The sequence below is a fragment of the Notamacropus eugenii genome, chromosome 1, assembly GCF_028372415.1.
Source record: "Notamacropus eugenii isolate mMacEug1 chromosome 1, mMacEug1.pri_v2, whole genome shotgun sequence".
Lineage (NCBI taxonomy): Eukaryota > Metazoa > Chordata > Mammalia > Diprotodontia > Macropodidae > Notamacropus > Notamacropus eugenii.
In genome coordinates, this window is record NC_092872.1 from 300,955,864 (window position 1) to 300,969,383 (window position 13,520).

General features: G+C 38.3%; 1 protein-coding gene across 2 annotated transcripts in view; it reads right to left on the minus strand.

Annotated features, from left to right (window-relative positions):
- ARMH4 (armadillo like helical domain containing 4) overlaps positions 1–13,520 on the minus strand; it is a 137,069-nt gene that overhangs the window by 114,243 nt on the left and 9,306 nt on the right. For both annotated transcript variants that reach the window (XM_072629317.1, XM_072629316.1), the window contains one exon: positions 98–1,496. In XM_072629317.1, the coding sequence (XP_072485418.1) occupies positions 98–1,439 (1,342 nt within the window). In that variant the 5' untranslated portion in view covers positions 1,440–1,496. The remainder of the gene's footprint in view (positions 1–97; positions 1,497–13,520) is intronic.

A 13,520-nucleotide genomic window follows, 5' to 3' on the forward strand; every position in this document is an offset into this window, starting at 1 on the left:
TTAATTTAATAAATTATATGGATAATGACTTGCAACTCTCTCTTTTTTTTTAAATAAAATCAGAGGCAAAATTGTAGTCAAAAAATGTGTTCTTTACCTGTTAGTGTATTTCCCAGAGGAGAGTATGCTTCAGACTGAGAATCTGTGATGGGAACTGCAGTCACAGGAAAAAATAAGGCATCATATTCCCCACCATCTAGTTGTCTTGTATTCTGAAATAGGCTTATAGTTGTTACTTTGGTGTCTTCTTTAGGATTCATAAACGGGAAGGAACCTTGATCAGTGAAGGCAACAGATTTTTCTTCCACATGCACCATCACTGGAGATGCCCCAGTATGTGTTCTCTCTCCAACTTTTCCCAAAACAACATCTGCAGAATCTGTCAAGAGTTCCCCTCCTTTCACATCATCATGGTCTGGCTGTACTGTCTGAGGAGCTTTGGCTCCCACATGAAGAGTCCCTGCATTATCTCTGGGCTCTGAGGCTCCTGTTAGGCTTGCACTTGCTAATTTGGTATCATCCCAATCCTCATTCAGGGCTGAGACAGCTGGAATACCTAAAGCTGCTGTTGAAGCACTGGCTGCCATCACCATGCTTCCTGGAATACTGTCAGTTTCTGACTCAATGTGTGGGAAGTACTCTGAGGAGTCAAGTAGGTATTCAGTGACGGTGGCCTGAGGTTGATGAGCTGTAAGCTGTGAAGCACTCTCTCTGCCTGAAGTGAGGATATCAGTTCCAATCTCTGCTGTGGGATTTGTCACAGAAAAAGATACCGTTGTGTGTTCAATGGTTATTTCCAAGTTTCCAGTTCGTGGGTTAGTCGTTAACATTTCTTCAGTGTTCAACTGGGTTGTCATTGAATGTTCCAGACTGTCATCTGCCTTACTTTCTGTCTCCAAGAATTGATCTTCCAGAGACCTTGGAAAACCTTGTGCTGTTTCTGTGGCTTTTTCAACAGTGGGCAGGTTACTGGAACTACTAAAAAAATCAGACTTCACTTTACTATTCAGGGAGACTACTGTAGTAACAGCTGTGGTTAACCTACTTTCAGATAAGTCTTTATTGTGTTCGCTAGGATTAAACCCTCCTTCTTCTGAAGAAGCTGTTGACTCTGTAGGGGTGTACCCATCAGTGCTCTGACTATGTGTGAACACATCGCTGACTTCAGTCAGCTGTGTTTCTCCTCCAACAATGAACTCCTTATTCAATGATGTTCCAGATAGTTCTGTTAAAACTATATTTGAATCTTCTATTAGTGCCAATTGTGCTGTTTGCTTTGAAGGTTTTTCAAGGTCATCTATATTTCGTCTCTCAGTTTGACCTTCGATATGTGCTATTTCCCTCCTTCCCATTTTGGGGAAAGCCAGACATTGTGAGGCAGAGAGAAGCAGGATGTTAGTGAGAGCCATGCAAATGTGAAGTTCTATCGGTCTGCTCATAGTGGAAAAGAAATGCGCTCATAAATTAGTAGAGTTGGTGATTCCAGTAACAGAATCCTGTAGGAAAATAAAACATTTCAAGCTGTCATTTTTTTTTCTTATGGTGGATCCTTTAAATTCAACCATAAGCGAAGAAATCTATAGCATGCTTAGGAGACAGTGTATCAGATAGTCAAACTCCTTCTCACTTCCGAGATGGAGATGACCCAGTTCATTTTTTTCCCTGCTGAATTTTTAAGTTGATTTAACTTGATTCTCCTAGGAAAAGATACAAAGAAGCAAAGTTGGCCAGATCAATTAAAAATGTCAAATCAGATGTGTGTGTATTCAGTGAAAGTGATATGCCCAAGATTACTGTTGCCCAGAAATTAAGCCTACTCTATAGCATGATACCAAGTCCTTGGGTGTAACCATATTCCTACTTATTCATCCCATTTTTGGACTTCTTAATTTTTGATTCAATTTCTTTTTAAGACCAATCAAAATTAAGCTTGCTTACTGTTATTAGTAAAAATAAAAATTATCTTAACAAGAAAACAAAAAAAGAAACTATCAAACCATTTTAAGAGTATCTTCTAAATCATTTTAGACAATCAGACAAATCTGATATAATAATAATAGTATTAGCCTAAGCCAACATACCAATTTAAAGTTTCATCAAAGTGCTTCATACACATTATTTCATTAGATCTCATAATTACATTTTGAGGTGGATAATACAGGCATCATTATCCCCATTTTACATACAATCAAACTGAGATTCAGAAAAGTTAAATGACTTGCCCAAACTCATATAGCTTATAAACAGTAGAGGTGAAATTTGAACCTCAATCTTCCGTCTTCAAGAGACCAGTGCTAACCCAATGGCACTTCACAGTCTTCATCTTTTCAGAGAGACCCATAATCACTTCATACATCACAGAATAATTCTGATAGTTGTTATATTGTTTTAACCTCTATATATTAGGTCTCTGTTTCATATTTGGAGATAGAGAAAAAAATAACATCTTTACCCTCATGGAGCTTACCTTCTACTAGGGAACAACATATATACAGAAAAGTTTAAAATATACTCAAAGTAATTTCAGAGGTCTAGAGAGAGAACTAAGAACTGGAGATGCTCAGAAAAGGTCTCATCTACTCGAGATGATTCTTGAAAGAAGAGGAATGAGGAAAGAGAGTACAAGATGTCATCCTAGGCATGGAGGTAGCAGACAGACTTCCTCTATGGAAAACAGGAAGCAGTTTGGATGGAAAATAAAGGTTATAAAGGTGGGGTAGTGTGAAATCAATATGAAAAGATAGATTAGAGACATTGTCAAGGGTCTTAAATTCTAAACTGAAGCATTTGTATTTTAACCTAGAAGAAATTAAATCATCAAGGAAGTGACATGGTAAGACCTTGTATTTTAGGGGGTAAGAGAAAAAGGGAACAAGCATTTAATAAGTACTGACTATGTGCCAGAAACTGTATTAAGTGCTTCACAAAATATTAACTCATTTGATTTTTAGGAATATAATTTTGGCACCTGCATGAAGGAGGCAGCAGAAAGAGGGTGGGGAGAAGGGCAGAGGCAGAAAGATCTGGTTAAAAAATATTATTTTAATTAAATTCTAAATACAACATGACAAATGTAAATATTTAAATGTAATTCAAGTTAGTTGAAGTGTTGCCATTTAAACATAACTGCCACTAAAAAACAATTATACAAAAAATTATGGCCATTTGAAGAGATAATTCAGGGGCCCTGACTTCCAGAAGCCAAGAAGCAAGAATAAGTGGTAAATCTCCTTAACTCTCCCATATTCACCTTCAAACAACCATAAAATAGCACTCCAAAATAAATCCTGGAACAGCAGAACCAGTAAGAAGACAGGGTGAAACAATCTTTGAACCCAAGAAACTTGGAAGATCTGCAGGAAAGGTCTATGTCACTCAGATCGACAGAAAGCATCCCAGCAAGCCACCAGCAAACCCTAACTCAGCAAACCAGTGGTAGATTCTGAGCCCCAGTGCAGTGGAGCAGGCAAACACCAAACCAGGACCCCCCACATGCCTCAGCATAGCCAAGGGAACGGGCAGCTCTGAGAACCTTGTGAATCTTGTGCTTCACTGTAGCCCCAAGCAAACAGGTAGCACCAACTCTACCACTGTGTAGGCAAACAGTCAGGTGCCACTTACATCACCATAACCAGGGGCAAACAGGCAACTCCCCAGCCACCAGAAGGCCACAAGTTTCAGTGTAGCCCCAGGGAAAGGCAGAAACACCCCCACTGGCCTCAACACAGGCCAAACACCAGCCCTAATATCCCAGTTGAGCACTAGATAAGCTTCCAGACCCCTATAACCTCCAGCAGTTCCACCAATCCCCCACATCACACCCTCAGAACAGTACCAGACATGAGGATCCCTTCTGGGTCTCAGGGCAATATCAGTGTGTGTGTGTGTGTGTGTGTGTGTGTGTGTGTGTGTGTGTGTGTGTGTGTGTGTGTGTTCATCCTTCATTGCCGAAGAAGACCACGCCATCAGAGAAATAATGACATGACTTGCACTTGACTTTGTTTTAAGTGAGGGATGGCTGTGCAAGGTCACCAGCCTCACTTCTCCTCCAAAGTCATCTGAATCCAGTGATCAGATATTTATCAGGATGACTGGAGATGACCCAGGATGAGCCAATTGGGGTTAAGTGACTTGCCCAAGGTCACACAACTAATAAGTGTCAAGTGTCTGAGGTGAGATTTGAACTCAGGTCCTCCTGACTCCTGCACTGATGCTCTATCCACTGCACCACCTAGCTGCCCAATATCAGTGTAGCAACAGGTAAACAGCCAGGGCCTACAGCCCCTGGCACAAGAAGCTTGACACAGTGCCCCTTCCACTCCAGAGCAGAGCTCAAATTTAAAAGAAAGGAGGGAGGCCAAAAAAGATGAGCAAAAAAAAAAAAAAGAGGAATTTGACCATAGAAAGTTATTATGGTGATAGGGAAGATCAAAACACAAACTCAGAAGAGGACAACAATATCAGAAAACCTACGGACAAAACTCCAAAGAAAAATGGGAAGTGGTCTCAAGCCCAGAAAGAACTCATGGAAGAGCTCGAAAATGAACTTAAGAGAGGCAGAAGAAATACTGGGAAAAGAAATGAGAATGATGCAAGAGAATTATAAAAGAAAGAGTCAATAGCTTGGGAAAAGAGCACTTTTTAAAAAACACAATTGGCCAAATAGAAAAGAAAGACAAAAGCTAATTAAGGAAAACAACTCTTTAAAAGTTAGAACTGGACAAGTGGAAGCTAATGACTCTATGAGACATCAAGAATCAACCAAACAAATTCAAAAGAATGAAAAAATAAAAGATAATTGAGCTTTATTTTATATAGCACTCTAAGGTTTTCAAAGTGCTTTACAAAGTTATTATTACTATTTAACAGATGAAGAAACTGAGGTTGGTTGAGATTAACTTGTCTATGATCACACAATTAGTAAGTATCTAAGGCTAAATTTGAATTCAGGTCTTCGTGACTCCAAGTCCCACATTCTATCCACTCTGCCACATAGCTATTTCCAGGGACATTACTACTTCAAAACCCCAAGGATCTGTGATTTCATATATGTATATGCTCCCCTACATGATACGGTTTTTAGCCTTTTCATGTCTTAGTAGACAGTTTAATAAGCTTCTGTGACCAAAATAAAATTCATTACCCATTGGTCAACCTTTTGATGTTGAGTTTTTCTGAATTTACCCAAGTTCGGTCTCAGTTAGTAGACAAACCATCCTCAGATCTAAAATTGAAGGCTTTCCAGCTGATACAATGTAAAAACCAATGAATTTTGAGTAAAAGGACTGGGGTTCAAATATCACCTCTGACAAGTTCTGTTTAACCTTGAACTTTACTCTTTTGGACTCAGTTTCCTTATCTATAAAAATGAAGGGGTTAGACTATGAACTCTAAGATCCCTTCTAAACCCTTATGTCTTTCTAACCTTGACAGACCTTGCCAGAGCTTACACTCTCCTAACATTGTCTTCTAGTGCCTAGGGTCACCTTGACAGCATAATTAAACAGTGGAGCAGGATTTCAGTAAACACCCATGTGCCTGTTAAAACAGCACTCTGCTTAATAAGTAGCCAAATAAAAGCGTTAATGTCTTGCTAGCTATATGACATTTGTTGTTAATTCAACTAAATCAAATGTCACAACTGTAGAGAAGCTATATAATAATGAGCTATGTACTGTTCAGTGAGACTATCCTATATACTTTTCTCTCTGTGAAAAGATTCAAATAAGCTGCCTCTTTAGATCTCTATACAGGAAAGCTGAAATGTCAAACTGTTATTCAGAGTCAAAGAACCTGGAGTGGACCACATAGTATGTCATCAGATACCTGTTGGTTTTATTTTCCACCCATTCAGAAATTTACCCACCTTATATAAACACGTACATTGCCTATTCAGTTAAATCACTTGCTGATTACCTCAGAAGATAGTGAGTTATTCAGTTTGAAACTATATTTACAGAAATCCAAAGCATAAAAATAAAACCTGAAAATTTCAATTGTCTGAATATTCTAGTTTGCATAGCATAAAAACACTCAGATGCATCCACACTTCCATATTTTTAGCATTATTGAGCCAAACTTTAGACAAATGGAATGAATTTTGCACCTTTCATCCATATGTTTTTACATCATGTAGATGCACGTTCACTTCAGTGTGAAAAATGTTGTGAAAGAAATAGATCATGAAGACAAAGATTTAAATGAATGCAAACTCTTTTGCTAAAATGAAATTTTCCTGCAAGCTTTCTAATGTTTCTTCTAGACATTATGCTATACAGTCCTTGAGTAAAAGGAATTCTACCATTTCTCTAAAGACTAACCTTTGGTGGTTTCATAAGTGCTGACCACTGCTTTTAAAATCCAATTTAAAAATACAAACAAGTGATAAACTGCAGATAGCTATCTATCTGTGTATTGTGACCATATGTTCCTTTTCCCCTAAGTAGTACTAGACCTTTCCTCTAAAGACACAGAAACAGATTGCCTATAAAATCATTAGAGGGTGACATGTCTGTAGCTTGAATCAATAGATGACCTTCAGACTTCACATATTTCTCCATCTTTATGAGCATAGCACAAATTTATCTGGAAGCTCCAGTTAAATAAGGAATATGTACCACTTTTTGAGAGACTTGAAACTTGAGAATAAAAGAAGTATCTGAAATGTTTAATTCACTAAAAACATATGCAAACCTATAGAACCATGCATAATCAAGTTTTTTAATGGTAAGCTTCTCACAGTCCTTTTCTCTTGTTTGGAGAAAAAGTTGGTCAGAGATCTATACCATAGCAGTTATCTTAAAGTTGGTCTGTGTTGCAATAATTCATGAGAAAATGGAACACTTCCCACATCATATTTTTGACATTCAGTTTTCTTGTAAAATATCCCTTCAGAATATTCCTCAACTTCAGAAAAATAGTTTCACTAGCTATATGATCTAGAAAATAAGCAAAATTTTCTAAAGAACAGGATTCAACTGTAACTGGTTTTTATCAGATGAGGACCATTCACAATGCTTTAATGGTTCTGCAGTACTATAAAAAAGTTATTGAATTTCTACCACCAGGAGGAATATAAGCAGTTCTGTCAAATATTATCTTTGACAACATCATACTAAAATACTCAAACAGATCTATGATCTTATCAACTTGGATGTTCCCTCAAACAATTTTGACTATCCAGTTTATTCAACTCTTATTCATATTCTCCCACAAACTTACAATAGGAGGTCCACTCAGTGTTCCAGGAGCCTTCCATATTTTCTCCCAACATGAAATTAATGATCAAAGGATATGAAATAGTCAGTTTCCAGATGAAGACATTAAAGCTAACTATAGACATATGAAAAATTGTTCTAAATCACTATTGATTAGCGAGATGCAAATCAAAACAACCCTGAGGTAACACATCACATCTATCAGATTGGCTAATGACAAAACAGGAAAATTGTAAATGTTGGAGAAGATGTGGGGGAGTTGGAACACTAATTTATTATTGGTGAATCTGTGAGCTAATTCATCCATTCTGGAAAGCAATTTGGAACTATGTCCAAAGGGCTATAAAAATGTGCATACTCTTTGACCCAGCAATACCACTTCTAGGGTTGTATCACAAAGAGATAATAAAAAATGGGAAAAGGATTCACATATACAAAAATATTTATAGCAGCTCTTTTTGTGGATGCAAAGAATTGACAATCAAGAGGATGCCCATCAGTTGGGGAATGACTGAACAAGTTGTGGTATTTGAATGTAATAGAATACTATTGTGCTATAAGAAATGATAAGCAGGCAGACTTCAGAAAAACATGGAAAGACTTGAATGAACTGATGCTGAATGAAGTGAGCAGAACCAGGAGAATATTATACACAGTAATAGCCACAATGTGCGAGGACCAACTTTGATAAAGTTATCTCTTCTTAGTAATGCAAGAATCCAAGACAACTCCAAAGGATTCATAATGGAAAACACTGTCCACATCCAGAAAAAGAACTATGAAGTCTGGATGCAGATTGAAGTATATTATTGCTCTCTCTCTTTTTTTTTTTTTTTTTGTTTCTTCTTTCTCATGGTTTCTTCCATTGGTTCTAATTCTCCTTTACAACATGACTAATGTGAAAATAGGTTCAATGTGAATGTATGTGTAGAGCCTATATCAAATTACATGCTGTCTTGCGGTGGGGGAGGGAGGATGAGGAAAAAATTTGGAACTCAAAATCTCATGGAAGTGAATGTTGAAAATTAAAAATAATATTTTTTGAAAGGAATAGTGAAACACTCAGGCTATTATCCCATCTCACCTTCTCATTACATAACCAGCCCATCTTATTTTTGCTCCAGTATTTTCCCCAATGATACTCTTTATTCCAGTTTTTCTTCAAAATTTTCTTCAATTTGCTGTATGTTGCAGCCAAATTATACTCACATGTGCCTCTTCATTGCTTTTTGTGGAACAATCAATTTTTAATTTATTGGAGACTGTAGTGTTCCATGTTTTATTACAATACAATAACACTGACAGAATATTGATATTACAAAGATAGTTCTTGTTTCAGGGAGAAGCTTAAAGGCATTTGCAACTTCCTGAAGGTCATCTAATCCATTGTACTCCTGTTTAACACTGTACACAATTTAATATCTTTTTGAACTACTAGATAGATAGACAGAGAGACAAACACCATAGATTGTTCATTTAACTTGATAATCTGTGCAACAGGTAATCTTCATCCACTCAGTTTTTCTATTGTAGATGATTAAGCCAAATTTTTAGAGTGGTTACAAATATCTCCTAGAAGCATCTACAATGTTCTAGGGCTTCAAGGCAAGCAGGAAGACAACAAGCCAGAGATTCTCAAATTTTTTTGTCTCAGGTCTCCTTTTTACTCTAAAAAATAGTTGAGGACCTTCAAATGCTTTTGCTTACTGGAATGATAGCAATCAAAATTTACCATATTAGAAATTTAAATGGTTCATTTTATTTATTCACTTTATATTTATATATTCACTTAAAAAGCAATAAAAACCTTTTGCATGTTAACATAAATACATTTTATGAAAAATAACCATTTCCCAAAACAAAAAAGGTAATGAGAAGAGCAACATTACTTTACATATTTTTGCAAACCTCTTTAATACCTGACCTAAGAAAAGATTATTGTATTCTTATAGCTGCTTCTGATTTCAATCTGTTTCAATCTGTATTGTTTTTGTTGAAGTATATGAAGGAAATTAAGCCTCACACAGATATGTATTGGGAAAAGGGAATTATATTCTAATAGGCAAATTGTGTCTTAGTATTATTATGAAAATAGTTTTGATCCCACATATTCCTTGAAAGGGTACCAGGGACCCCCAGGGACCCATACTTTTAGAACTACTGTATTAAGTATTTACTATGTACCACACACTACGTCAAGGGCTCAGAATACAAATGCAAGCAAAAAGAAAAATATTCCTTGTCCTCAAGGAGTTTATATTACAAAGGAAGAAAGAAATACATAAAAGAGAGTTGGAAAGTGGGGGAGGAGAGAAGTACCCATGCAAGACATGCAAGATCCAGAGAGTCAGAAGCACAGGCAGCAAGAGAATGAAGTGTATGGATCCATCTCCAAATGGAAGCCTACAGAAGGAATTCACCAATGGGAGAAGGGGGCCTGCATGGCACAGGGATATTTCAGGATGAGAAGGTTCTAGGCACAGAGGGAAATTTCAGGATAGGAAGAAAACTATAGTGAAAAAGTCTGTAAAAATCAGAAGCATTGCCATGAAGATAACAAGTGAAAATGAGGCTTGATTAGATCAGAATGGTGTCCTAGACAGTCACAAGCATCTGGAGGACTTCATCATCCACTCTTTAACTTGGACTTTGCTGGATCTCTTCCATCACTGTGACAAACTTACAAAGAACTTTTCTGAGCCTACTTCCTGATTTTATGGCCTCATCTGATATTTATGATCAGAAGGTCGACCATGATTATTTCTGTTATAGCTCTCAAGGAATCTCAAATAGTTTTGATTGTGTATAGGAGCCACTTTGTTAGAAGAGATTTTTTAAGGGAGTATTTTGCTCTATTCAATTAAATGTTTATTCTATAAATGGTAAGCACAGTGGGACCTTGTATTCTTTACATCTTTCAGTCAATTGTGTGATAGTGAAGATATAGTCTACTATGGAATATCAACTGCTAAGCTTATTTATTCACTACTAATGCCCTCATCAAGAATGCCTATAGATTTTTTCATTAAAATTTTATAGCTCTGGGAAAATAGAAATGTAGATCAGTAAGTGTCAATCTTTGTTATCATTTTGGGATATTTAATTAGGTCCAAGATTTTTTCCAACATTTTGGCATTTTCTTCTTCAAATGTCTTATGAATCAACCCCTTGATGACATCAAAATTATATCACTTCTAGCATATATTTCTTTCGTGTATATTTGGTCTAAAGCAGTTGCTTTTCCCATTTTTGTTCCCTATACTAATATTTCAGCCCCCTCTATAAGCATATGAAGATCCATGACTTTGGAGTTCATGCAGCGGCTTTACTGCCCCTGACAGCAAAAACAACAACTTTATTCTATATATCTTCGCATATCTTTTGCATTTCTCTGTCGACCTCCCTCCATTTTCATCCTTCCGTGCCCTTGGGATGGCCAACAGGTTATCTTACCAATCTTTCTTTATACTGGTTTTAATGTCCTCTGTTTAAAGAGGAAATATTTCTTATAACATCATTATCTTTCTCTATAAAATTTTACAAAAGAGTTTATGTTGTAAACTAATATTGCTTTTGGCTGTCATCTCTCTCCACCTCATAAATAAGTCATATGGGAGGCGGAGCCAAGATGGCGTAGTAGAAAGACGCACATACACATAGCTCCGAACCCACAACCCATAGAACAACTACAAAGAAGTAACTCACGGCGAATTCTGCACCCAGAGGCCACAGAACATTGGAGCGAGGGAGATTTCTGTTCCGGAGAGACCTGCAAACCTCTCATAAAAGGTCCTTCATGCTGCGGACTGGGCGCCGGGACTGGGAGCTGAGTACAGCCCTGCCGTGGCCGCGGCACCGAGAGGAACAGATCCGAGCGGGCTTCAGGGACGGGATCTCCAGCGGCCACACAAGTACCTCCACCCACAGGTGACGGGGGTCGGTGAGAGAGTCCCTTTGGCGGGTCGAGGGGGGAGTGGGGTGCCCCCATGGCTCGGGCCCCCTCGGGAGACAGAAGCTGAGGGGCAGCGGCAGACCAGGGCTCTCCAAGCAGGCAGGAGCCTGGATCCATTGTTGAAGGTCTGTGCATAAACTCCCTGAGGGAACTGAGCCTGAGAGGCAGCCCTGCCCTCACCTGAGCATCTGAATTTAATCTCACACTGAATAGCAGCCCTGCCCCCGCCCAAAGCCCTGAGGCTGGAAGCAGCATTTGAATCTCAGACCCCAAACACTGGCTGGGAGGATCAGGAGGTGAGGTGGGTGTGAGGAAAATATTCAGAGGTCAAGTCACTGGCTGGGAAAATGCCCAGAAAAGGGAAAAGAAATAAGACTATAGAAGGTTACTTTCTTGGTGAACAGGCATTTCCTCCCTTCCTTTCTGATGAGGAAGAACAATGCTTACCATCAGGCAAAGACACAGAAATCAAGGCTTCTGTGTCCCAGCCCACTCAATGGGCACAGGCCATGGAAGAGCTCAAAAAGAATTTTGAAAATCAAGTTAGAGAGGTGGAAGAAAAGCTGGGAAGAGAAATGAGAGACATGAAGTCAAAGCATGAACAGCAAATCAGCTCCCTGCTAAAGGAGACCCAAAAAAATGTTGAAGAAAATAACACCTTGAAAACTAGCCTAACTCAATTGGCAAAAGAGGTTCAAAAAGCCAATGAGGAGAAGAATGCTTTCAAAAGCAGAATTAGCCAAATGGAAAAGGAGATTCAAAAGCTCACTGAAGAAAATAGTTCTTTCAAAATTAGAATGGAACAGATGGAGGCTAATGACTTTATGAGAAACCAAGAAATCACAAAACAAAACCAAAAGAATGAAAAAATGGAAGATAATGTGAAATATCTCATTGGAAAAACAACTGACCTGGAAAATAGAGCCAGGAGAGACAATTTAAAAATTATGGGCCTACCTGAAAGCCATGATCAGAAAAAGAGCCTAGACATCATCTTTCATGAAATTATCAAGGAAAACTGCCCTGAGATTCTAGAACCAGAGGGCAAAACAAATATTCAAGGAATCCACAGAACACCGCCTGAAAGAGATCCAAAAAGAGAAACTCCTAGGAACATTGTGGCCAAATTCCAGAACTCCCAGGTGAAAGAGAAAATATTGCAAGCAGCTAGAAAGAAACAATTCAAGTATTGTGGAAATACAATCAGGATAACACAAGATCTAGCAGCTTCTACATTAAGGGATCGAAGGGCATGGAATAGGATATTCCAGAAGTCAAAGGAACTAGGACTAAAACCAAGAATCACCTACCCAGCAAAACTGAGTATAATACTTCAGGGGAAAAATTGGTCTTTCAATGAAATAGAGGATTTTCAAGCATTCTTGATGAAAAGACCAGAGCTGAAAAGAAAATTTGACTTCCAAACACAAGAATGAAGAGAACCATGAAAAGGTGAACAGCAAAGAGAAGTCATAAGGGACTTACTAAAGTTGAACTGTTTACATTCCTACATGGAAAGACAATATTTGTAACTCTTGAAACATTTCAGTATCTGGGTACTGGGTGGGATTACACACACACACATGCACACACGCACACACACATAGAGACAGAGTGCACAGAGTGAATTGAAGAGGATGGGATCATATCTTTAAAAAAAATGAAATCAAGCAGTGAGAGAGAAAGATATTGGGAGGAGAAAGAGAGAATTGAATGGAGCAAATTATCTCTCATAAAAGAGGCAAGCAAAAGACTCATTAGTGGAGGGATAAAGAGGGGAGGTGAGAGAAAAACATGAAGTCTACTCTCATCACATTCCACTAAAGGAAAGAATAAAATGCCTACTCATTTTGGTATGAAAACCTATCTTACAATACAGGAAAGTGGAGGATAAGGGGATAAGCAGAGTGGGGGGGGATGATAGAAGGGAGGGCATGGGGAGGAGAGTGCAGTTTGAGGTCAACACTCATGGGGAGGGATAGGATCAAAAGAGAATAGAAGTAATGGGGGACAGGATAGGATGGAGGGAAATATAGTTAGTCCTATACAACACAACTATTATGGAAGTCATTTGCAAAACTACACAGATTTGGCCTATATTGAATTGCTTGCCTTCCAAAGGGAAGGGGTGGAGAGGGAGGGAGCTAAAGAAGTTGGAACTCAAAGTGTTAGGATCAACTGTAATGTTCTTACCACTAGGAAATAAGAAATACAGGTAAAGGGGTATAGAAAGCTATCTGGCCCTACAGGACAAAAGAGAAGACAGAGACAAGGGCAGAGAGGGATGATAGAAGAGAGAGCAGATTGGTCATAGGGGCAATTAGAATGCTTGGCGTTTGGGGGGGGAGGGG